Raw genomic sequence first — 26,346 nt, forward strand, 5'->3', positions numbered from 1 at the left:
ATTACATTACTAACTTATTAAGGGAAAACTCTGACCTGTTTTTTTTGGTTGGAAAAATATAATGTGTAATTATATTAAAATATTGTGCAGACCCATGTGAAGGACTTCTTATTCTACATCGGTGTTATTTATAAATTAAAGCAGAACCCTTGGGCTTCCTTCAAATTTGTCTTCTCTGTTTGTGTGCGTTTAATGGAGGAGTAAGACTGGCTGCCAAGTAGCTGCACAGACATTAACCAGCATTTGGAAGGAGTGGAGGAAGCTTACTAGTCAGCACTTACTAGGATGGAAAGTTATTTTTCCTGTTGAATCTATTATACGTTGAACTCCAGACAAATTGTTAAATAACACCATGTAATATAGTTAAAAGCTTTCAGTTTTCCTTACATACCTTATTTTAAACCCAGTGTTGTCATCACTGAGTTTTTCTATGCATTGCAAGCAGATCATGGCTAGTGGCAGGGGCCCACAGAGTGCTGTAAATAGCTTCCTGAATACAAACCCTGCCTCAGCACTCCCCTCAAAAACCCACAGCCTGGATGGAAGCAGTGGGTTGGCTCTTGGGAGAGTTTATCCAAATATAACAATACCTTTATGGTTAGATGTCCATCTGGAGTAGTGGGCATTTCTAGGCAGACTGTATTTGCATGCAGAACAGCCTAGATAAGACACACAAGTGATGCTTAGCCTTTATGATTGAAATAACTATGATTTAATTAATCAAAGGGGGTAGGTCAGTAAGACTGGGCAGGAAAGAGCTAAATAATGCTAGACATCCTTCCACAAAGAAATAAGACAGGCTCTATCTGAATTGCTGTATCTTTTAACAGAAATCAGAGTAAGCAATTTTAGTATAGGAGAAAAGCCTTTACAACTGTGCAAGACTGAATGTAAGGCTGAAGTTCAGTTTTAAGTATAGCAAAGAATCATTAGGGTATATTTAAAGGTAAAACCTACCTTTAAATTTGGATAGAGTGGTGAAGGTATAGAACCACTGTAAAGCAGGTCATAGCTAGTAGATTTTCATACGATCATTTGTACAAAAAGTCTCGGTACAATTGATGACTTTGTTCAAGAAAATCTTCCATCCTGCTCCTTAAAATGTTATCATCACTGCAGTCGAAAATGAACATCAATTTGACCTCACTAACAGATAGAATTGAACAGACCTTCTTAGAACAAAAAAAGTTCTACTAGTGTATAGCCAGCTTTGAGTTATTAATGCTGTTTGTGTCCCCGTTAGGGAGATTCACCCGCTCTAATTGTCTTTATCACCAGTGTCACAGGAATGAAAGTAAAGGTGACTTCCAAATTTTGAGTTGCGACCAGAGCAGGAATAGAGGGGAAATCGTCTGATGAGGATACTAGTTTCCATGACACTTAAGAGGGGGATTCCCCCATATAAACAATATCACTTTCTCTTAAAGTGGAACTAAACCCATCAACTTAACAGTTTCAGAAAACAGTTACATTCTTAGCATGCCGGGAATAACTGTCACACTTGCTTGTGCCCTCAACTAAACTGTCAAACCAGCAAATGGCTGCTGTCATAACTGATCACATGTGCAGCATCGTGGCAACTGCAGATCAAACAGAGACCAAGATGGCAGCTCCCTTAGCTGAAAAGGAGAGAGTGGTTTCATTCGGTTTTAAGTCTGTTGGACAGAAAATGAAAGGAGACACAGATGGCAAAAGTAAAACTGACAACAGTTTTAACCCTCCCTACTGTTTCCAAAATTAAAAATATAATTGGCTTTAGATGTGCTTCGAATGGCTGATACCAGCCATTAAATGTCTGGTATCATAACAGATCACAAGTGCAGCACCATGGCAACTGCAGATCAAACAGAGGCCAAGATGGCAGCTTCCTTGACCATAAAGTATAGTTTGCTTTAGCTTCAAATATTCCCTAGTACAGCAGCAGCCAGACATGGAGTGGGAGGGACACCACCCTGAGACATTTAGAGCTCTGTTTCCTTTTGCAGTGAAAATAAATAAAAATTAAGAAATTACATCAACGTGATATAAACATGACTCAATAAAGTGCAAAAATATATAAAGTGAAAATATATAAGGTGCAAAAGAGTTCTAAATATTTATAGGTGCATCTCAAAAAATGAGAATATCATCAAAAAGATAATTTATTTCAGTAATTCAAATCAAAAAGTGAAACTCATACATTATATAGATTCATTACACGCAGAGTGATATATTTCAAGCATTTATTTCTTTTAATTGTGATGATTATGGCTTACAGCTAGTGGAAACCCAAAATTCAGTATCTCATGAAATTTGAATATTGTGAAAAAGTTCAATATTGTAGATTCATGGTGTCACACTCTAATCAGCTAATTGACTCAAAACACCTGTAAAGGTTTCCTTAGCCTTTAAATGATCTCTTAGTCTGGTTCAGTAGGTTACACAATTATGAGGAAGACTACTGACTTGACAGTTATCCAGAAGACAGTCATTGACACCCTCTACACGGAGAGTAAGTCACAAAAGGTCATTGCTAAAGAAGCTAGCTGTTCACAGCCATCCAAGCATATTAATGGAAAGTTGAGTGGAAGGAAAAAGTAGGAGGAAAGTAGGAGCGTCATGGTGCAGTAAGCTTAAAACATGTTTAATAACAGGATAATGCACTTACAATGGCAGCAGTAAAGTACACACCGTATAATTAAACTCATCCAAGCACAGCCATGAGTCACTGTGACGTCACTCAATCAGGGTCCATCTGACATGTTTCACCCAAAAGGACTTGTTCAAAGAAAGGAGGAGGAGGAGTCTCTTTCAGCTGTAAAATTGTTTTTTTTACCTGAAGTTCAACTGTAACTATGATCACCATGATCCCCATATATTAGGATTTTCACTGGTATTTCTGGTCTATTATTACAGCAACAAATGTGACTTTTCTGTTTGTTTTAGGCTTCCCTGGTTTATCTGGGCTGGATGGATTAAACGGCTTGCCTGGCACAAGAGGATTACCTGGCACACCTGGTAATTACCATGATTTGTGAATTCAGTTATTTCATTAGTTGTATGAAACAGCAATAACCTTAACATTTGCATAAGCTCTCGATGACAAAATGTAATTGATGCTTAGACGCCCAGACCAAAATTGAGCAAAAACTCTGTAATTTGCATACCTAAATCATTTCTGATTTGTTTATAAGGACATATAAACTTTTATTTGGTAAAATGCTTTAATAAGTACCCTGCTCGGGTTATTAACATAGACTGAGAAATGGGCAAAGATGGCAAAAATATATTTGTTTTTAATTTTAGGCACTGACCCCTCTCTAAGGCTCTCCCAGTTATGGTTGGGCTCCAGCCTCCTCTACATACAATGCAGGATTAATAGCCCTGCATTGTATATGATGATGCAAAGAGACTGTCCACAGACTAGGGTTCCATGAGTGGGGGAGAGAGTTGGACCTGGCTGGGGCACAGAGTATTTTACATAATACAGTCTGGTTAGCTCTTATGCCCTGTACACACGAGCGGAATGTCCGACAGAAAAAGTCAGACAGAAGCTTTTTTTTTTTTTTATATCTGACGGACCTAGAAATGGAACATGTTCTAAATATTTCCGACGGACCCAATTCCTATCGGGAAAACCGATCGTCTGTATGCTGGTCCTACTGGCTATTGAACTTCCTTTTTCTAGTCCCGTCGTAAGTGTTGTATGTCACTGCGTTCTGGACGGTCGGACTTTGGTCGGACTTTGGGTTGACCGTGTGTAGGCAAGACCGATTGAATGGAATTCCGTCGGAGTTCCGTCAGAGAAACCGTCAGAGTTTATTCCGACGGCTAAACCGGTCGTGTGTACGCAGCATTAGACTTAAAGTGTTAACCCCAAAAAAATATAAAAATAAATCCTGTTCCCTTAAAGCATGTTATACAGCACAGTGCTTGTGCTGTGTCATTTGGCCCCCTGTAACACCTGAAATACCTGGCTGATCCTGCCAGTCTCTACCCTCCCCTGTTTGCGCTGACTCCGATGTATCAGGGCTGCTGAGCTCCGACACCGAGTCAGCATCCGTGTCTCTGTCATCCGCAATGTAGATACTTGCCAGCACACCAAGGATCAGCACAAGGTGGCGTACAAACGGTTTAGTTTATTGCATGATCACAACACAAAGAGGTGCAACGTTTCCGAGTCACGCAGGACCCCTTCGTCAGGCATGTGATAAATGTGAAAATACCAGCAACTCGCGCTCCTGTGTCTGTGTTTGTTAAGACAAAACATTTTTTTCTACAGTTCCCTCTGATATAGAACAGTAAACTCCACAGTGTATGTCATTTATAAAAATATGCTGTATAATAGCTTACTTCAGAGTGCCGTTCGGCGCTCATGTGACTGCTCACCGGTCTCCTCCCCTCCTCTCCTCTTCTTGGCTCCTCTTCCCAGCACCTCCCCCTGCAACCATCGCATCAGGACAGGAAACCAGCAGGCAGTCAGCTGAGCGCCGAACGGTGCTCTGTTGTAAGCTATTATACAGCATATTTTTATAAATGACATGCACTGTGGAACTTACTGTTCTATATCAGAAGGAACCATAGAAAAAAAATTGTTTTAACAAACACTTTAACAAGCATATATCCCGGGGGGTAGGACCAAGCTACACTCTATGAGCTTTATTTACTAAAACTGAAGATAGCAAAATCTGTTGCAGCTGTGCATGGTAGTCAATCAGCTTCTAACTCCAGCTTGTTCAATTAAGCTTTGACAAAAAACAAACCTGAAAGCTGATTGGTTTCTATGCAGAGCTGCACCAAATTTTGCACTCTCCAGTTTTAGTAAGTAAACCTGTGTGTGTCAACAGATCAAACCTGCACAAGTGTCCCCATAACAAGTGGTTTGCTATGGGGACACTCAGACGGACAGAGGAGCCAGGAGCTCCAGCGAGGGACCCAAGAAGAGGAGGATCGGGGCTGATCTGTGCAAAACCATTGCACAGAGCAGGTGAGTTTGTTATTTTAATGAAAAAAAATCTAAGGTTTACAATCACTTTCATAATAAATAGACTGACAACTATGAATCAATTTAGGTAATATTTCCCAGACCTCAAAGACTGAGAAGTCACCACTAGACAGTTGTTCTCTGGGAGAAGTTGAGTAGCTGTATTTATCTTGAGGAGTTAAACGGTCCATATCTTTGAACAAATGTAATACAATCAGACTCGTAATCAGAATATGAATGAATAGTTCATATGTTGTCCTGCAGTATGACTATGGCTTTTGTTTTCAAATTTTCATTGTTTAACAAAATAAGGCTTAAGTGAAGCTGGACGGCAGGGTACACCTGGATTTCCAGGTCCTAAAGGTGAAAAAGGATCTCCCAACACAGTACCTGGACAACCTGGATTTAATGGTGGAAAAGGCAATCGTGGAGATCCAGGTAAGGGAGATCTTAAATTTGGTTTTTAATTTCTCATCGGTTGTTTGTAAGAATATATTTGCTTCAGAATCTATTGTGACCCTTGTTTTTGCTGTAAACTGTGTTGTCAAATAAATTAACATGGAAGAAGAGACGGCTACAGACACAATTTTTCGTAATGTGTCAGACACTGGTTACATATTAAATTTTTTTCTCATTACACATGCATTTGGTTATGGTTTTCTAATGTGAAACATTTTTTTTAGGCTTTCCTGGTCTCCCTGGACCTCCTGGACTACCTGGCCCACCAGGAGCAACCAATGCCATACCTGGATTTCCTGGAGACCCTGGACCAGCTGGACTAGATGGAGAGATGGGTATGATTACATTTTTTTAATTATGTGTTGCATAAGCTAAATTTCCTTGCCTACGTGTAGAGTAAACAAGAATAATGCTGTTTGACCATGTATTTATTTAGACGTTATCAAATAGCAAACATTTTTGCAGAGGTGGCAGCTAATTCTTTCAAAATCAATATATGTGATTGTTTTTTTTTTTTTATATGCACTTCCCCTTCTTCTCCCTACTCCTACACACTCACACACCAGTACACAAAAAACTATGTGTTATGCGTTACATGTGGAAAGTTAGTCTATTGCTTAAAAGAACACTTGGGTAAAAAGGGAGGATGAGTATAGTATATTTACTATTTCTTCTTATTAGATCATCTTGATGGAGGACCATTTAGGGCCTATTTATACTTTTGTGTTGTAGCAATGTGCGCTAAAATGCATGTGTTAACACACATTTCTGCAAGGCAGTGCACCAGCTCTATGTGCAGTCCATTACAGTGTCATTCATTATAAATATTATATATGGAGTACCCCCCACGGAAAAAACTGAGGGACTTTAAAGGCAACTGATCAGCAGTTTTTTAGAAAAAAATATATAGAAATGTATTAATATAAAACACCAACAGTAATTGCATATAATACAAAGACAGAGTCCTATATCAAATATAAAAAAGCAGATCCTTCAGTGTTAAGCCCGACGCGTTTCTATGCGTCGGGCTTATGTAGACCTATGTAGAGTACTTTCTTCAGGGGCATTTCATGTGAAGTAGTGCTGCTATATTGATATTCTATAATGAGACAAAGTCACACATCAGAATCATACTCGGGGTCAAAGAAATGAGCACCTTTGAAGTCAAGTAAAAACAAACATACCAGTCAAGTGAAAAAATAAAACAAAGACTGCCACTCAGTGTGTGGCCAAAGATGGAAGTGGACTCGGCTGCTGCAGAGAGGTCTAAGTGAGTACAGGACCTGAAAGATGTTAATACTCATTGGAAAAATGAGGGAACATCTGAAGAAAAAATAGACGGATAAACCGCTATTGCACCCACTTCGGAGACCCAAACAGTGCTACTGTATGATGATGGTGTTGACCAGTGCCCGAAGGGTGAACAGAGACCCTAAGAAAAGACAAATATGTTTCATAAATACAATGCTTATAAATATACAGCTGTACAAAAAACATAGGCAGTATTAACATAAAGAAAACGTTTGGTGCTAGATATTTGCAGTGGGAATCAAAAGTACCATGCATATTTAATTCAAAGTCATAGTTAAAGAATTTGGATGGTGTATATAATAGTCAAGGGACTACAAGGGATAAAGGTTCCCCTAAGGATATCCAGGCAAAGCCCTAAGTATAACAGCCAGTTTGCTTAGAATGCAACAATGCATCCAAGACCTATAGAGAGCATATGCAGAGTGAAACCATACTGACCTTGGATGGGCCAAACAAAATGAGAGGTCCGGTCTGGAACAGTGAGTGAGAGGAAGACAACTTCCTCCTTAAATGGCCGCAGAAGGGACGCCCACGCATGCGCACTGGGCAATGCGTGTCATCTGAAACGTCAATAGCCAAAGGTATCGTGTTAGCCAATGGGAAGTAAGGTGAGGAAAAATATGAGCGGGGATTGCCACCGCCACATAATACACCGAGATCCCAGAGACTCAACGACGTCACCGAGAAGGGGGGCAGCGTCAGCTGAAGTCCGCTATTCAGGTTATTCTTCATCACACCAAAGCTTGCTCCCTAGCGGAAGGTCTTGAGTCACAATTACTGTGCAAGCCCAACAAGACATACCCCACATACAGACTCTTCCAAAAAAATTAGGGCAAGACCAGGCAAATACAGAATGTAACAGGGTCCACGTGCTATAGTTCCATCTTGCACAACTTTACATCTCCAGAACTAGCCAAATTTCAGCATTCCGCTGAGTGGCAAACATATCCCACCTACGTCACATTTTTGATAATGGCAAACTGGTTACTTTTGAAATTTTACAATTTCTCTATAATCTGCTGAGCCCTATGTTATTCTACTATTACCATCTACAACATGTGATAAAGACACAGGGACCATCGCATTATGGCATATGCCCTATTCTCACATCTTTAATTATATGCAATCTGTCATGTCCACTAAGTGTTTTCTCTCTCAATGTTATACCATGCTATTGAACAATTATCTAGAGGGCTATCCGTGTAAGGTCAGCACAGTTTGGGAGAAGGACCTTAGGATATTCAAAGAGGATCAATGGGAAGCAACACTACAGTCTGTGCAGCTTAGCTGCCTAAATGTATCTCACCAGCTTTCCCTAATGTATATCCTTTTAAGAGTTAATTATACCCGGTTAAACTACACACCATGGGGCTAAGACAGGACCCACCCTGTAACAAATGTAAAAGGGATCACAGGGATCTCATTCATATGTTATGGCGCTGCCCCAACTCACACCTATATTGGAAGTCGGTGGTAGACACTCTCATTTCAGTTTTCCAAACTACAATAAAGCTAGAACCGAAGCAATATATACCAGGTATACTTGATAATGGTAACTAGTCAACACATCAGATTTAGGCACTATCTAAAGCACTCTTCCAGGCCCATAAACTGATTCTCCAGTATTGAAAATTGGAGACCCCCCCAATCCGAAGGAGTGGATATGTGCTATGGGGAATAGCTTACAATATGTTAGACTAATTTATCTTCACTGTAGATGCCCAGTGAAGTTATAAAAACTATGGGAGATTTGGTTAGCCACCCCAGGTCTCGCACTCCTGGATCTGGTCCTACACAGATGGCTGTAATTCCTCTAATTGACGGGGTTTTAACCACACTTCCCTGGGCGACAGGGCCAAGGTAGCTTGCACTCTGAGCTGAGTATTAGTGAAGTCTCCATTTGTTGGTCTTATTACTCTGTATGAGCCGAATCAGTGTTCATATGTAGTTTTTACTGGTACTGGACACTGTTCTTCATAAGCGGTTGGCTGTATACACTGGCATTTTCCCTTCCTGTCATTTTCATTGGACTGTATGTATGCAACTTCAATAAACCTTGCTTTCTGTTTAAAAAATATTATATATTATAATTTCAGGAATGCCAGGACGCCCCGGACCACGTGGCCCCCCTGGTCCAGCCTCCAATCAAGGAGACACAGGAGATCCTGGATTCCCAGGAACACCAGGCAGAGGTGGTACGAAGGGAGATCCGGGTTTCCCTGGAAATCCTGGCAGCAATGGAGCTCCTGGAGTGAAGGGTGAGTGTACGATAATCCTTTTATGCATTGTCACAACTTAGGTACCAAAGGCATTTCACATTTTACTAGTGTAAAGCCTGTGCATGGTGCTAGAACCATGTACTCACCTGTGCTTATTTGCTGGAGTGTGGCAACTTCAAATAGATTACTGTCAGAGCTCTAATAAGCTGATCACACTTTTCTGTCCAGAGATCCAGAAAGTTAAAACTGTACAAAACACATGGTTTGAGATAGTTGCATGGTTATGGGGTTTTAACCAAACAAAAGTGATTTGGGCACCTACATAGAAGGGCATTAAAGCCGAAGCTTAGTCAAACATATTTTTTTTTAATCAGCACAAGGGACTATACTTACTATCGGTGTGAAGTGTCCCTTGTGCTGATGGCTGCTGCTGGTTTCGTTTAAATCGTCTATCCTCCAATCCCCACTACCCCCACAGCAGTAATCTTCTGGTGCTGCAGGGGTTAATAGCGCCAAGAGAGCTGCGACAGGCACTCAAGAGTGCCAACTATGTCCGCACTTTCTGCCCCTTCCTCCATTCATAGAAGCCTTACTATAGCTTTCATGAATGAAAAGCTATCTATGAATGGAGGACAGGCAAATTATTGAAAGGTCTGCCTCTTTCGTTCATAGAGCGCTTTTTATTCATAGAAGTTTTTACATGGTGTGTATGAATTTAGATATTTACATATTTGTATAGAAGTAGGCGAAATACAAAAAAAAAAAAACAATTTCAATGAACATTTAGTAATTGTCAGAGGTAAATTCACTTTGCCATTGCTCCCCATTGCCATTTACAGAGTTGCCCGTTTTTGTATTTCTCTGTTTAGGTTTAAGAGGTGATCCAGGTTTCATTGGGAGTCAAGGAAAAGAGGGCCCTGTTGGAGATTCCGGATATCCTGGACCCAAGGGAGAAAAAGGGAACCAAGGTATACAGTATATGTTTATATTACTACATGAAGTACACAATTGATATTTTCATGGTACTTGTGTGCATGAAACATTTTGGTATGTATTATTATGACAACTTAAAATTTACAAAAGATACTGGTTTACTTGCCACATGTCTGAAAACTTTGTTTTGTTGGGAAAAATTTGCTTGTGTGAATTACTTTTGCCATTTCCTCTGCGATATGTTGTCAAATAGCTTGCCATTAAATACAAGTAACTTGTTTCCAGGTTTTCAAGGTCCGACAGGACGTCCAGGTCCACCTCCCTTAGATTATTTTGATCCTTCTTTTGGAACTCCCGGACTCCCTGGAATCAATGGCTTTGATGGTGGGCCAGGTGATAGAGGTCAACAGGGACCAACAGGACCTCCCGGTAAGGAAGATGAGTTAACAAATATGTATGTACTTTTGTAGGCTAAATTTTATCACATTGTTTTGGTTAGTGCAATATAACCTTCCACTCGTTCAGGTTATGTAGTCCATCTGACAAAATTACACTGTGTATCCTAAGAATTAGAAGGTAACTTTCTGAACTGTCACCTGGTAGTCCAGTCCAGTTATCCATTGTCTCTTCAGCCCCAATTATATTTATATCTAAAAAATCTGATTTAAATAGCTGCAGAATTTACGATGGTACTGATGTATATGGAACATATTGGCTCTGTAGACTGATGTTTTATACACAGAATTATCAGTCAGTACTAGTTTGTTATTGTTTTTCTCTTACCTTCGCTTTGTCTGATGTTTCTTACCACTGTTATACGTGTTAATTTTCCTGCAGGCAGCAAAGGCTTTCCTGGTCGCCCAGGGCAGATGGGAAGGAATGGATCACCAGGTCAGCCAGGAATTATTGGTGATGCTGGTGAACCAGGTATTCCAGGGCCCTCAGGGTTTGAAGGTAATGTCCCTTTTAGATAACATTGGTTTTTAAGGTCCCCACCCCATAAATGTTAATCTGTCAACCACATCTTTGTTAAAATTGATCATATAATGAAAATATGTTCATGTTCATACCCATCTTAAAAGTTTAGGCCTACACTATGCAGGAGGTTTTAATTCACTTTGTAGCATAAGATCAACATTTTATTGATAAATGTTTCATTATTAGCACATTTATATCCAATTGTTGCAGACTAGGTGTTTTTTTAGTAAGAGGCTGATACATTTCTACTAATTAATACAAAACAAACCATGTATTATAGCTGTTAAAGAGAAACTGCAGTCCTTTATCGATTTTCTATGCATATATGCAAATAGATCTGCTTAAGTGTTACTAAACCCACAACAGTAAAATCAGTCTGTATATGGAGTAAAGCATGCTTGTTAGACTCACTGTGGAACCTTAGGGGTTAATCATCCGCATTGTGTAAAAAGTCTGTTTGATCCTGTCTTCGCTGATCCTCTCTTCGTTTACTATCCCCAATTCATCTGATAGAACAAAGCCCTAGGAGGCACTCTGCACATGCTGTGTTTAATGTGTGTTTCTAGAAAGTTTTTTCTTTTGGGAGGGTGCATGTGATCAGCACAGGGCCAATCAGTACTATCCAGACAGAAAGTCAGAGGTTATGCAGGCTCATAGGACAGTCAGATGAGAATGAAAGCTCCTCCTACAAGCTTTAACCAGTGCTCAGCCGGGCACTGATAGAAGCCACAAGACTGCTATATACCGCTGATGAGAAAGAGTATTTACTGTAGCAGTTTATATTTACTAAAATAATTGCATCTCCATGTTCTGTGTACTGCGGGAGACCAGATATAGTGAATGCAGAGTCCTGGGTTTAGTAACACTTTATCTTACTATCTGCTGTGTCTTGCTGATCCTGCTCTCTCACTGTAAATCTAGACAGGGTCTGTTGATTTGGAGACAGTAGATTTATGAAACTCTTTAGCGATGAAAAAAAACACAACGTTTCTGGTTGCCAGAGATCATGTGATTTATGTTTCCTAGGCTTTAGAAAATACGAAGGAGCTTTAGAGTAGGAATGTTCTGTCCACTGGGGAAAAATGTGAATTTTAATGCTAGTTCCGTTCTAAAACAAGCCCCAAATCCCTTGTCAAATAAAAAAATCTGCTTCCACTTCTAGTGATTGCAGCCATTAATTGTCACTAGTCAGCACCGATTAGCAACTGTAGAGTGAACATTCTATCTGATTAAAAAGAGGGATTTAATGACAGACAATAGCAACTGCATGCCCCTGAATAATGTTTGCTGCCAGAAGAGCACTCCACTCCCAAGAAATATGTACATAATGTCTGTGAGGGTTTTACAATCTTGTTTCTGAAAGATGAATTGATATGTGTTTAGTTATATGACTTTAATTAGTATAGCTTATTGAGCATAGGTAAAAATAGAATATACCCCAAAGATTCTCCTCTCAACAAGTTCATGTTTGACATTTGCCAATGTTTTCAGGTTCTCCGGGAAAACAGGGCACCAGTGGATTGCCTGGTATGCCCGGACGGAGTATAAGTGTTGGCTATACCTTGGTGAAACACAGCCAGGCTGAAACAATTCCTCAGTGTCCAGTCGGAATGAACAGACTTTGGGATGGCTACAGTTTGCTATATGTAGAAGGGCAGGAAAAGGCTCACAACCAAGATCTGGGTAAGTAAATTCTCTGCTACTGGGGAAAGCATAGATAATAATATATGGTGTCATATATGCATTTACAATATGTTAACTTTAAGAGTTGTACTCCCATCTACAAGGACAGAAGAAGAAGGTCAAATGTCAACTTTACTAAATGGGTGTTGAGTTTTAATTATACAAAAAAAAACAACATACAAACAGGCTGGATATTCATAGACCCTGGGTTATAGGCTGCTTCCTTCAGATGATTGGACACTGGCAAAGCTTGAGTGTATAGCTATAATCATACACCACTTTGTAAGACCTCAGTTTTTTGTTAGTGACCTGTAGGTGATGGACCTTTTCTTTATTGGGAAGTTTCTATACTCAACTAGTGCTTATTACTTCAAATCCTTCAATGAACTCTTCGCTGTCTTCTGCTATAACAGTAAAAGCAGTGCATACGGATGAAAACACATTTTGTTTATCAGATTAATAAAACATATTTAGATACAGGGATCTTATCTAGCACTTCAAAGCAGATACCTGTACAGATTATATGAGAATATTCACACATAAAATTGGAACAGGTCCAAAGAATCTGAGCAGGATCAATGCCTGATCAGCTTGCTGTATTAAAGTGATATTATAGGTTTGTTTCTTTTTCTTTTAAAATAACAAATATGTTAGTTATACTAACCTGCTCTGTGCAATGGTTTTGCACAAAGCCACCCCGATCCTCTTCTTCCCAGGTCCCTGCCAGTGCTCCTGGCTTCTCCCCCTTGCCAAGTTCCCCCAATAGCAAGGAGTTTGCTATGGGGACACTGGTGTGTGCTCACTCACAAGCCTCACTCTATGCGCCCATGCGCCCCACATAGAGCTGTGTCTCGCCCCCCCCCACTCTTTCCTCATTGGCTCACTGGCTGTGATTGAGAGCAGTGGGGATCAATGACTCCCGCTGCTGTGTCAGTCAATGAGGAGAGAGAGAACCAGGACAGCCCCTGCTCCCATGCACATCACTGGATTGGGCTCAAATGAGTTTTGCGAGGGGGCGGGGCTGTGGGGGGAGCAGCACACATAGAGTGCATGAAGGTAAAAAAACTTCAGCCTTTACAGCCACTTTAAGTTTTAAGTGTAGTGTATTTTTTCAATCTCAAAGCTATCTGTTTTATATTCTAGGTCTTGCTGGATCTTGTCTGCCCAGATTTAGCACAATGCCTTTTGTGTACTGTAACATCAATGAGGTCTGCTACTATGCCAGCCGAAATGACAAGTCTTACTGGCTGTCCACCTCAGCTCCTATTCCTATGATGCCCGTGGCCAGCACTCAGATTAAAAACTACATCAGCCGCTGCTCTGTGTGTGAAGCTCCTTCCCAGGCTGTTGCAGTTCACAGCCAAGACAACACCATCCCACAATGTCCTGATGGCTGGAGGAGCCTCTGGATAGGATATTCTTTCCTAATGGTAAGTATACTGATTGGGGTGCTTTATGTATTTCTTTAGCAGATATATGTAAAGGAACATAACTCAGCAGTTGAATCCTGCATGCATGACAAACAATCTTTATTAGTGATCTGAAGATATAAATAAGGAAGAATAGCAATGTGTTAATATTATCCAGCTTGATTGTGTTTTTTTACTGAAATTTAATCAGCCTGGAGGTGTGTATGTCAAGATGTAAAGGTACCCCATACACACTTAATTGGGTATGTTGAACAATGGATCTTTTTGGATACTTATATTACCTAATAAAAACAGGCACACCACACTTTTGATTCCTCCACAGCGATGTGAAAGACTCTTTGTCAGTTATTGCAAACGCTTGATTCCAGTTGTTGCCGCAAAGGGTGGCACAACCAGTTATTAGGTTTAGGAGGCAATTACTTTTTCACAGAGGGCCAAGAGGGTTTGGACAGCTTTTCCCCTTTTCCCCATAAATTAAATACATTTAAAAACTGCATTTTGTATTTACTCTAGTTATCTTTGTGTAATATTAAAATTTTTTTGATAATCTGAATCATTTAAGTGTGACAAATATGCCAAAAAAAAAATAAGGAAGGGGCAAATACTTTTTCACAGCACCGTAGGCCTAAAACAGGCCAAAACAAAAAGAAAAAAAAAACAGAATCAAGCGACAAGAACAAAGGAACAGAGCTGGACAATATTATATGTTCAACATATGCTCATGGAAATAGATTTACCCATTGTACATAAAATAAAGCAGTAAGTGATATACTGTTCCATCCGAAAATAAACATACATTTATTCAAACTATAATGCAGCATTAAATGATTACAAATCAGGATGCAGACTTGTACCTCTAGAAATAGACTTGCCCATCATACTACCTACCATTTCAAACTAAGAAGCATCCAGTCTCTACTTAATGCTAGATCACTTTAGGCTGGCTCTGTAGCTATGTAAAACATAAAAAATAAGTGCCTATACTGTTTCAAAATTCAATCATACACTGTCTCACCTGGCTTTGCACATGCTCATTTGCGCTGTTTTTTTGCACTGTGCCAAAAATCAGAGCCACTATAGATTAACTGCTGCTCAGGGGCCCTGGGCTTCAGCAAAATGGCAGCCTCAAGCATAAAATATCAGGAGCAATGCTGGAGGCAATTTACAGCACACACTAATTTTGGTAGCTTAATTATTAATGTTGAATGTATGTTCCTTGCTAAAGAACATTATTTTTTATTATTATTTATCACGTCGCTATGGATAAAGTTCCACTTTTCTTCCAATTTTTCTTTATTAAAGGTTTTACATATTAAACAAAATGACATAGACAATAAGAAGGTAATCATATGTTCAGTCAGGTAATACAAAAGTGTAGTACAAAAAAGATAACATGAGAGTATCTAAGAGCAACAATAAGAACAGGAGAGAAGTAAAACTCAGTACACTCTGTGAACATAAGGATACAAATGTAGACCTACCCATAGAGGATCTGGAATAACATATCATATGAGTTCCATATATCAATGGTTTTTATCAAAAAGAAAAATAAATCTGCCCTGTGAGCGGAGTACTTATAACTTCTTGGTAATGTTGGATCAAGTTGTAGCACCTTTAGTATATCTCGAGATCAGGGCCCTTGACACCAAAGGAGGTTAGGTATTTAGAGTTAGTTTACATTGCTCTCCCATCGGAGTCAAGAAGATTTGTATCCATAAATTGGATCATTAAACATAAAAAGAGAAGAAAGGAGGGGAAGAAGAGAAGTAACTTAGAGTTAAATTAATTAAAATAAAATAAGGAAGGGGGGGGGGGGGGGTGGGAAGGAGAGGAAAAGGAAAAAAGTAAAGATCAGGAATCCAAAGTAATAATTTCCCTCGGCCTAGGCCCCCCACTATCCAGTTCTAGAGACTATGGGGCTTGGAGGTACTTAATCCTGTGGGACCACACCCTGTCATATCTGGCCTGTCTGTCTAAATCAATAAACCTTTAAGAAAAAGAATCAGAAATAGTGTATGCGTCTTCATATATTTTCTGCATAGTATACATAGTGCTGAGAAGATGTGTAGTACTTGCCTATTAGGGCTAGGTACATATTGTATGTCTTAGCTTAAAAGCCTATCCAGAATTAACTGTGGAGAAGCTAGCCCAGGAGTCTTGACCAGCTATTCTACAGCTTCATACATTTATTAGGACATCCTCTGTGCTGATACACAAAATGTTAGGTAAAGTAAGGTATCATTTACCGCCTTTCCCCACATAGAATGAGTAGGGGGAGCTGGGGAGATCCACTTCTGGGCTATGAAGAAGATCTGTATGTGGTGTGTAATGTTCCCCATCCAGCCATCCCAATACACAGATCTTGGGACCAGGAGGCAAATTAGTAAAGAGTATAGTGTCCAGGATAAGTCTCCAATGTCTTAAAAGCCTGTTTCAATCTCACAGCACTGACATAGGAGAGAAACCCTTCTGTGTCATAAAAGTATTTGAGGATTATGATAGGCCCGATGTATGATAAAGAGTTGTATACGTTTCTGTGTCGTAGAAAGAGACACTTGCAATACATTTTTCAGGATATTGGTTCAACAATCAGCATCAGTTAAGGGTCTCACATCAGGTAGCCAGAGTTCTATACATTTTAGAGTCAAACACTGTGAGAATCTTTGTATTAGTGAACTATAAATTGCCAAAATTTTTTCCAAATTTTGATACTTTAGAAAGTGTTTGGTTAAGTATAATAGGGTGAGTGAGAGATTAAGCAATAGACGTAGCTTGTGCTTATATAGTGCAAGGTAACTGCAGATATTGAAAGAATCACCTGTTAGACAACCCAAATCCCTCTTTGAAAGTTTGGAAATCTGAGGACCTGGCCATGATATAATTGTGGGATATAAGTAAGGCCCCGGCAGACCAGTTGTCAAAGTCTAATTTCTAATTATAATGCATGTTGTTTACATTCTCTTATGTACCTTTTAAAAATAATTCACAATTATCCTTTTGACAGCACACAGCTGCAGGTGCAGAAGGTGGCGGCCAGTCCTTAGTGTCCCCTGGCTCATGTCTAGAAGACTTCCGGGCCACTCCATTCATCGAATGCAATGGCGCTCGTGGAACCTGCCACTACTTTGCAAACAAGTACAGTTTCTGGCTGACTACTGTGGAAGAAACAAGACAGTTTGTAGGGGCTCCCCCCTCTGAGACGCTGAAATCTGGGCAACTTCGAACACGTGTCAGCCGCTGTCAGGTGTGCATGAAGAACTTGTAGCATGACTGCTTTACCAAGAACTCCTTCCCTTGATTTCCAACCTCCATCAGTGTATATAAAGGCACAAGCTGGCCATTCTGATCAAAGGCATTTGCCTTGGAACTTACAATAAGGCACTTTTTTTTTACTAAATAGCAAAGAATATCTGCTGTAAACTCATCAGTCAAATGATAAGTGAGAGGCCGTACAATGAAGTATGGACAGTCACATTTCAGAGAGGAAATATTTTAAAAGAAATGGTGCTAACCTTCTAATATTGTCTTATTATTATGTATTATTCATGGCTACCTCAGGAAGGCCTCTGTAAATTTTAATCTGTGCTATAATAGTCTCATGCAGACAACTGAATTTCATCTGTGGTGCTAGCTGGAATTCAATCTTGAAAGAAGGAACTTTGAGTTCACAACATAATCTGGAAGAACCCAACAGCTGTATTGTAGCCACTTGTGTGTGATATTTAAATGTTAGCCCTAAAGCAGATGTGCATCGCAGTCAAAACAAAAAGAAGCTTCATGGCGGAAATTAGCAGTCTATACCTATCATCTTTGACCTTGAAGAACCGGAAATATAAGCATCCTTTGGTTATAATGATAACTTTGTGTTTCTACCGTAAGCATTTCTCAAGCAATCCTTTCATGTAACTCTCCAAAAAACAATCTTTCATCAGTATGGTAATGGCTTTCATCATCGATGCCTAAACACTTCCTCTGCTTCTATAATGTCACAATGTCCTCAGCATTATGTAAATAAGCAGATTGTATTGAGAAAGGAGTGATGCCAATCCAATGTGATCATTACAGTCAGGATATCTGCAGTTTATCCTGGGAGACCACTACTTCTACTATCTATTCTCTACTATAGCCATATCAGCTGCTCAGAAAATGAGTACCGGATGCAGACATGTAACAAGACAGAAAGAAAGTATACAAAATCATGTGTTTTATTGTATTATGCTTATTCAGGCACCATTTTTGTGTTTTTAGTTAGATGACAGGTTTGCTTAAAAAACACCATTGTACAGCAATATTTTTAATAGTCATGGTGCAATTAACATCACACAAACTGCAAGATCACTGATCCTCAATAGAGTGGATCACTCCCACTAATCCAGTAATACATTGTAAAGGCACTAAAAAAAGAGCACGGCTTTTGGCTGTATTAAACCATGATGTACATTAAGGTATGGTGGTGCAATCCACATCAAACAGCTGTAGATTCATACTGTGATAAGTCAGTTATTAAACTGTTTTTGCAGCATCCCCATATTTTTAGTCTTCTGCGGAGAAGAACTATTTGTTGACCACTAGAGCCTGGTCTTTCCGAGGTAGCCTTGGTGCATTTATTTTGTAATTATAAACATTGTTTTACACAGAGATCCCTTCACAAGTTAGAAATGCCACAGAGAATTTTACATTTTTTTAGTTGATTATATGTCTACCAAGTTATATTTTACTTTATATAATTTTTATTCCAGAACTGTTTGTACTGTATTCCATAGATAACAATCTGTGTGGGATTTTCACTTTCTACTACTTACTACTGCAATGAACCTCTTTTGGTCGCCACCATGCCATAACACCTAAAAATGGTTGTATTTGATGTCTCACACCGTCAACAGTGCTGTGGAAGGGAACATTGTACAAAGTGGTCTGGAGTGCACACAACCACTCTGTAAATTTAAAATAAAATTGATCCCTGATTCACATATTGTGTTAAATGTGTTCCTAGAGAGAAAGTCAGCAGTTCAGGCTCGTATGAAGTTATCTGATTATGGTAGAAGCCATAGGCCTCATTCACATTCTCAATGACATGCATGTGTTTATAGGATGTTTATAAATGCACATAATGATTTTACATAGTATAATTCACACTGTGAGGTTAATTTACTAAAGGCAAATAGTGCTCTTCAAGTGCATTATCTCTAGATCTGAGGGGAAACGCTGCCGATTTCTTTCATCCAATCATGTGCAAGCAAAAATGCTGCTTTTTAATTTTCCTTGCATGTGATTGGGTATTCTTTGTAAAAGTTTACCTTATTTACTAAGCTCTGGAGCAAGTGCACAGTATATTTGCCTTTAGTAAGATCAACCCATGTTGCATTGTTTAGCTGTGTTTAGAGAAAATAGAATTCTGTGCATCCAGAGGAAGATTAGATACTCTAAATGCATCTAAAAGCACATAACCATTTGTAAACACAAGTACATATAAATGCAGGAGAAGTTTATATTGGAAGCATTAAAGCGGTAGTTAACTCCAATATATAAAATTTGTTTTAGGGCCCCACAGGTGGGTTATGCCATAATGTGCTAGTATGTACAGTATTTTAGTACATTATAACAGACTAACCTGTCAAAAGGTGCCCTCCAGTGCGGTGGGGTGGTGGGATCGATCTAGCTGGCTCCTGGCGCTTCCATCTTCACCTGGTCTTCCTTCCATGTTCTCTGCATTCGGCCCTTTGATAGGCCATGCCGTGATGAACGCTGCTGCACAGATCGGGCCGTAAATGTTCGCTTAGCTGCGCATGCTCAGTGTACATGGCGGCTGACAGACAGGAGGATGCATTGATGGCAAGAGAGACCAATAGATTCTCTTCTGTCATAAATACCCTGCCTGTCAGCACATTTTCCAAAAATTACCTTTACTTTCACTTTAGGTTTGTTTATGCTTCCCAGATAGTTTCTCCAACACTTACTTAAACCAAACGCATGAGGCTAAATACTAACCTTTAATGAGAGAGTGATGCTCTAATCGCATTGCACATCAAACCCTCTTGGCCTTAAAGCTTCAGTTTTTTTAACTAGATACAATTAGAAACCAAATAGTGGTGAGGCTAAAATGACTACAGTTGAGTGCATGGTTTATGATGTATATGGCAAATGTCCACATGGGGGAGCTGCTTTTTGACTTTGAGGAGGATTCGCTATATAAACTGATCAGTCTCCCAAATGCAGATTTGAATATGCATTACACCACACTTATTATATTTATCATATGTGTCTACATGGGAAAGCTCCTTTTTTGAATGAGAGATGAATTTACTTTTTAAGGTGAGTAGTCTCCCTCCATTCAGTGGTCATTTTGTATGATAATATGGCATATAGTCAGTAGTAATGGTGCTGAGGCAGGGATGAAATGTAGAGACGTCATTACGCTAATTCAAGCACAAATATAAATGGAGGTCCAAAAATGGTGGCAGCTATTATTGCATGTGGTGGCTATTCAGCACACTCTTTTAATTTTATTATCTGACACAATTTTACCCCGTCAAAGCTCTATTTTTGGACGAAACATGTTGTTTTAGTGATTGGAATTTTGAGCACTTTTATCATCATAGCGTGCAGAGACTTTAGGTATCTTTAAGTATTTGTGAAAGCAGAGAGGAGATGATTTATTACATCTTTGTAGTTGGTTAGCACCTTGAATTTGCCATTAGTTTACCCTCTGCGTCATATCCCAAGCACTTATCTGCAGGAAATGTGGCTTCACCGCTATTTGGTGTGCCAGTTTATGTTCTAATTTTATTTAGGTAATAAATAAAAGTGAAGTTTTAGAGTCAAGTGGGTTTGATGCATGAAAGATTAGCATTTCACTCTCACATTAAAAGTTAGTGCTATTTCCCACAAAAGGGGTCCATCTGTACTTACTAATTTCATGCATTTTGTTATAGATTATTAAGGAGGCTTGTATAGCTTTATGCTGGCCATACACCTTTAGCTTTATTTTACCTTTGATTCCTTGTGAATAATTTGCAAGATGTTATTTACACACTGTAATGTTAAGGAATTATAACAGAACACTTTAAGAATGAGAAGGCCTGCATCTATTATTTAAAAGAGGATTCCAGGAAATAGGTGAACGTGCTTAGCAATGTACAGTACTAATGCTGTCTAGTAAACAATTTTAATCTGAGTTCCCTGTGATCCAGAGAGCACCTCACAAATTCAATAGCGGCGTACTTCCAGGAGTTCTCTGCAATGCAACCTTCCTTCTATTACCACCCACATTCAATCTTTCAAGGCAAGTTTCTACTTGATGGATGCAAGACGTCTTAGTACTTTGTTCAGGCTTCCTGTATGTTAAACCTTCATAAAATGACTGCACCGTGATTATTGAAGAAGAAAATGGCAGTAATGGTGCTCATCCACATTTTAGTCCAGCCAGGTTGATAATCATTTTATTATGTGTTGAAAAAACAAAACCATTTGTGTATATTTTTAAATATATGCAATGATGTTTAAAGCTAAAGTTAAGTACCATTTTTTGGGGGGGAGATACAGCACCATACATATAAGGTATGTGTAATCCATTACCTGCAAGTTGCTGCTTCTGTTTAAATTTCTCTGTGTTGTGCCCCCTTCAGTCACCACATACTGGCTTGAGCGTCTGTCTTCTGGCACTGTGAAGGTTAACAGCAGGTTCTGTGAATGGGCAGAGGAAATGCTGTCATTCATCTCCTCCATTCACAGAACTCCATGCATCATGAGAGTGTAGTGAGACAAGTTCAAGCTTTTCTTTTTTGTTGTTGTTTGGTGGGAATGTTCTGTGTGTTTTGAATTTTGTTGCCAATTGGAAATAAAATAAAAAACTACTTTATTAAAAAAAAAAAAAAAAAAAAAAAGAGAGGCAGGAAAGAGTAGACGAGCAGCACAATTTTCCTGATTGGGAGCTGTTGCTCTTAATCTTTATAGTGTCGGAGGACAGCTGATCCCTACATTATCTGGCCACTGTGAAAGGGAAATTTGAAAAGGAAAAGTTAAGACAGGATGCAAAAGTGTTAAACTACATTGTACTAGTATGCAGGGTATGACTAAACTGTTGTTTTTAGTCAGTGTTGTATGGGATAAATACAAAATAAAAAAATCAAATGAAGATTTATTGAAAGCTATTATAATTACATAAAAAATGGCAAGCAATTATATAGTGAAAATACTCCCTTCTTCCCAAATACTGCCCCTCTCCAGAAACAGACACAAAACTGATGTGTATTTGTACAGGAAAACAGTAGCCAATCACATCCCATCCATTGGCCTGCTTTGTTCAACACAGGCCCAACGCAACAACAAGCTGGAATACATTGTTTCCAATAGGCCCTGTTCACACAGATGCGCTGCTGGGCACATAAAAGAAAATAAAATACAATCCCAATTCCAAAAAAGTTGGGAGCTGTGTAAAATCTACATAAAAACAGAATGCAATGATTTGCAAATCTCATAAACCCATATTTTATTCACAACAGAAAACATAGTAAATGGTTAAACTAAGAAAATCTACCATTTTAAGAAAGAAATATGGTAAGTTAGAAATTGATGGCAGCAACACTTCTCAAAAAAGTTGGAACATGGCAATAAAAAGCTGGCAAAGTAAGTGGTACTACCAAGGAAGAGCTGGAACATATTGCAACTAGGTTAATTGGCAACAGGTTAGTAACGTGATTGGGTATAAAAAGAGCATTTTAAAGAGTCAGAGGGTTGATTTACTAAAACTGGAGTGCAAAATCTGGTGCAGCTCTGCATGGTAGCCAATCAGCTTCTAACTTCAGTTTGTTCATTTAGGCTTAACAATAAAACCTGGAAGCTGATTGGTTTCTATGCAGATCTAGACCAGATTTTGCACTCTCCAGTTTTAGGAAATCAACCCCATAGTGACTCAGAAGTAAAGATGGCCAGATGGTTCACCAATCTGTGAAAAGCTGCATCTAAAAATTGTTGAACAATTTCAGAATAATGTTCCTTCTGTAAAATTGCAAAGACTTTAAATATATATTCATCTACAGTACACATCATCAAAAGATTCTGAGAATCTGGAGAAATCTGTGCGCGCAGAGGACAAGGCTGAAACGCAATATTGGATCCCCCAGACGACCATTAAAAGCCAGGCATTATTCTGGATGGACATCACTGTATGGGCTCACAAATACTTCAGAAATCCCTGTCTGAACACAGTTTGCCGTGCCATCCAAAAATGCAAGTTAAAGTTTTATCATGCAAAGAAAAAGCCATATCTGAACATGATCCAGAAATGCCGCCATCTTGTCTGGGCCAAAGCTCATTTAAAATGTTCTGTTGCAAAGTGGAAAATTGTTCCGTGGTCAGACGAATCTAAATTTGACAAATCTTTTTGGCAACCATGAGTGCCGCCTCCTCCAAACTAAAGAAGGGAGGGATCTTCTGGCTTGTTATCAGCATTACTTGTTATTAGTTCAAAAGCTTGCATCTCTGATGGTATGGGGGTGCATTAGTGCATATGGAGTGGGCAGCTTGCACATCTTGAAAGGCACCATCAATGCTGTAAGATGTATCCAGGTTTTAGAGCAGCATATGTTCGCATCCAGACAATGTCTCTTTCAGAGAAGGCCTTGCATAATTCAGCAGGACAATGCTATACTGCAGACTGCATCTAGGACAACAGCATGTCTTCGTAGTAGAAGAGTCCGGGTGTTTAACAGGTCTGCCTGCAGTCCAGACCTTTCACCAATTAAAAATATTTGGCACGTTTTAAAAAGAAAAATATGACAAAGACCCAGGACTGTTGAGCAGTTAGAATCCTATATGAACAAGAATGGTACAACATTCCTCTCCCAAAACTCCAGCAACTGGTTTCCTCAGTTCCCAGACATTTATAGTGTTGTTGGGCTGTCATCAAATAAGTTCTTAAACAAACTCATAAATGCATGACATTAAACAATAATAAAGTGCATATATAGTGCCTCAGGCCAGTAAATAAAGTAAAATTTATCCAATTAGTGTAATCCACATTCATAAAAATCTGTGCTGTCGTGCAAGGAAATTAAAGTGCAAAAATCCCCAAAAAGTTTTCAAAATTGATAAAAGTCCCAAATACAGTAAATTATTGAAAAATAATGTTCAATATGTGCACATCCTATTGTGCTAGTGCTGTAGGTGATCACGCAATCGTGCTCCACTCCAAGATTAATAAATTAGCCTCTTACCAGAAAGTATGACTTTATTAGGGTCTGACCTCGCTTTAGCGGGCACATCCCTCACTGTAGGTATGGAAAGTATCTCTCAGCAGGAAGGCCCATAAGGTGATTAATCACTTAGACACACTCTCCAGATCATTCTGCCAAATATCAATCTGGCAAGATCATATGAGGCATGAAAGAGAGGGAAGAAAACCTCATTGCGCAATGTCCATTTGTATTAGTAATTTATTAAAAAAAGGCATCTACTTACAAGACTTTTCCAGTCTTGTAAGTAGATGCCTTTTTGAATAAATTACTAATATGATCGAAGTTTGCGCAATGAGGTTTTCTTCGCTCTCTATATATACATAATTACTCACCTTATGGGCCTTCCTGCTGGGAGATACTTTCCATACCTACAGTGAGGGGTATGCTCACTAAAACAAGGTAAGACCCTAATAAATTCATACTTTCTGGTAAGAGACTAATTTATTCATTTTGGAGTGGAACACGATTGGGTGATCACCTACAGCACTAGCACAATAGGATGTGCACATATTGAACACTATTTTTCAATAATTTACTGTATTTGGGACTTTTATCAATGTTTTTATCATTTTTCTGGCTTTATTTTCCTTGCATGACAGCACAGATTTTTATGAATGTGGATTACACTAATTGGATGAATTTTAGTTTATTTACTGGCCTGAGGCACCATATGCACTTTATTGTTAATTGTATGATGTCATGCATTTACAAGTTTGTTTAAGTACTTATTTGATGACAGCGCAACATTTCTTTCTTTTTTATTTGTGGTTTGATATTGGTATGTGCATTATTATGAGTGCAGCTGTCAGCATTATTGATTATCAATAATTATTCTTTTTACACTGAGCATAGATAGTACCTATTAGAATTTACAGAGTGTTGTTAAGCGGAGATGCTACACTATGGTAACCATAGCCCTGTCCCAACTTTTTTTGAGATGTGTTCCTGCCACCGATTTCAAAATGACCTTATTTTTTTTCCTAAAATTATACATTTTCTCAGTTTAAACATTTGATATGTTTTCTATTTTCTATTGCGAATAATTATGGGTTTATGATATTTGCAAATCATTGATTGTTGTTTTGTAGATTTTACATGGCGTCCCAATTATTTTAGAATTGAGATTGTAAAATATTTTGTTTTTTGCTGTGAAAAATGCAACACACTGGGTGTGTATCCAGCCAAAGTCTTTTATCCGATTGGCTGCTATGGGTTACAGCACTTTTAGTTCACCCTCACCGTTCCTTGCACTACATTATAAAATAAAAAGTGCAACATTTAGTGTGCGAGTTTCATATTCTTTTTTATACTAACAGTTATGACCACTGACCTTATACAGATGTATACACACTGATTTATTCATGCTTCAACCAAACCTGAGTGCAGAACATGTTTGTAGTGAAAAAAAAAAGTTAAAAAAACAACACTGTATTGTCTCTTCCCTCCCCTCATCTCCCCACATGAACGTCTTTCTTAGGGCTACTTTCAGACTGGGGCGTTGGGGGTATCGGCGATAAAGCAACGCTATTTTTAGCGGCGATTTGCCATCGTTTTTGCAGCCGCTATCAGGGCACTTTTAACCCCTGCTAGCGGCAGAAAAAGGGTTAAATGCGCCCACAAAGCTCTGCTACCCATTGATTTCAAAGATGCGCTTGCAGGATTTTTTTTGGCGTCCTGCCAGCGCTCCGCTCCAGTGTGAAAGCACTCGGTCTTTCACATTGGAGCGGCAAGAGAGGCTCTTTACAGGTGCTATTTTTAGCGATATAGCGCCTGTAAAGCGCCTCAGTGTGAAAGCAGCCTTACATAAGGTTGTAAGCATAATGCTTTAAAACCTAGCTATGAGATAAAAAGTGCTAATGCAGAAAAATCCTACACTGTTTTAATAGTCAAAATAAATAATTATGCTACCTAAGGATGCTCTCATCTTTAATAATAAAAAGAAACGTGCCTGCTGCCTAGGAAGCAATAAGAAAATATATTTGAAGCGTGTCCAATATTACTGTTCAGTCACATGATGTTTGCCTCCTTGCTCATGGACGGTTCGGTCTGGATAGACTGCTTTCCCATAAAGTTACTTTGCCCATAAAATGGATTCTTCCTTCCTAAGCCTCAGGCAAATTTTAACTAAAAGCGTG

General features: G+C 39.0%; 1 protein-coding gene across 3 annotated transcripts in view; it reads left to right on the forward strand.

Annotated features, from left to right (window-relative positions):
• The window catches only part of COL4A6 (collagen type IV alpha 6 chain), a 351,915-nt gene extending 332,971 nt beyond the window's left edge, over positions 1 to 18,944 (forward strand). For all 3 annotated transcript variants that reach the window (XM_073599382.1, XM_073599384.1, XM_073599383.1), the window contains 10 exons: positions 2,926 to 2,997; positions 5,276 to 5,401; positions 5,647 to 5,757; positions 8,830 to 8,991; positions 9,822 to 9,920; positions 10,171 to 10,314; positions 10,723 to 10,839; positions 12,355 to 12,546; positions 13,690 to 13,976; positions 16,981 to 18,944. In XM_073599382.1, the coding sequence (XP_073455483.1) occupies positions 2,926 to 2,997; positions 5,276 to 5,401; positions 5,647 to 5,757; positions 8,830 to 8,991; positions 9,822 to 9,920; positions 10,171 to 10,314; positions 10,723 to 10,839; positions 12,355 to 12,546; positions 13,690 to 13,976; positions 16,981 to 17,241 (1,571 nt within the window). In that variant the 3' untranslated portion in view covers positions 17,242 to 18,944. The remainder of the gene's footprint in view (positions 1 to 2,925; positions 2,998 to 5,275; positions 5,402 to 5,646; positions 5,758 to 8,829; positions 8,992 to 9,821; positions 9,921 to 10,170; positions 10,315 to 10,722; positions 10,840 to 12,354; positions 12,547 to 13,689; positions 13,977 to 16,980) is intronic.
• Positions 18,945 to 26,346: the final 7,402 nt, after the last annotated feature.

Source organism: Aquarana catesbeiana, linkage group LG09, assembly GCF_042186555.1.
Source record: "Aquarana catesbeiana isolate 2022-GZ linkage group LG09, ASM4218655v1, whole genome shotgun sequence".
NCBI classification, from domain to species: domain Eukaryota; kingdom Metazoa; phylum Chordata; class Amphibia; order Anura; family Ranidae; genus Aquarana; species Aquarana catesbeiana.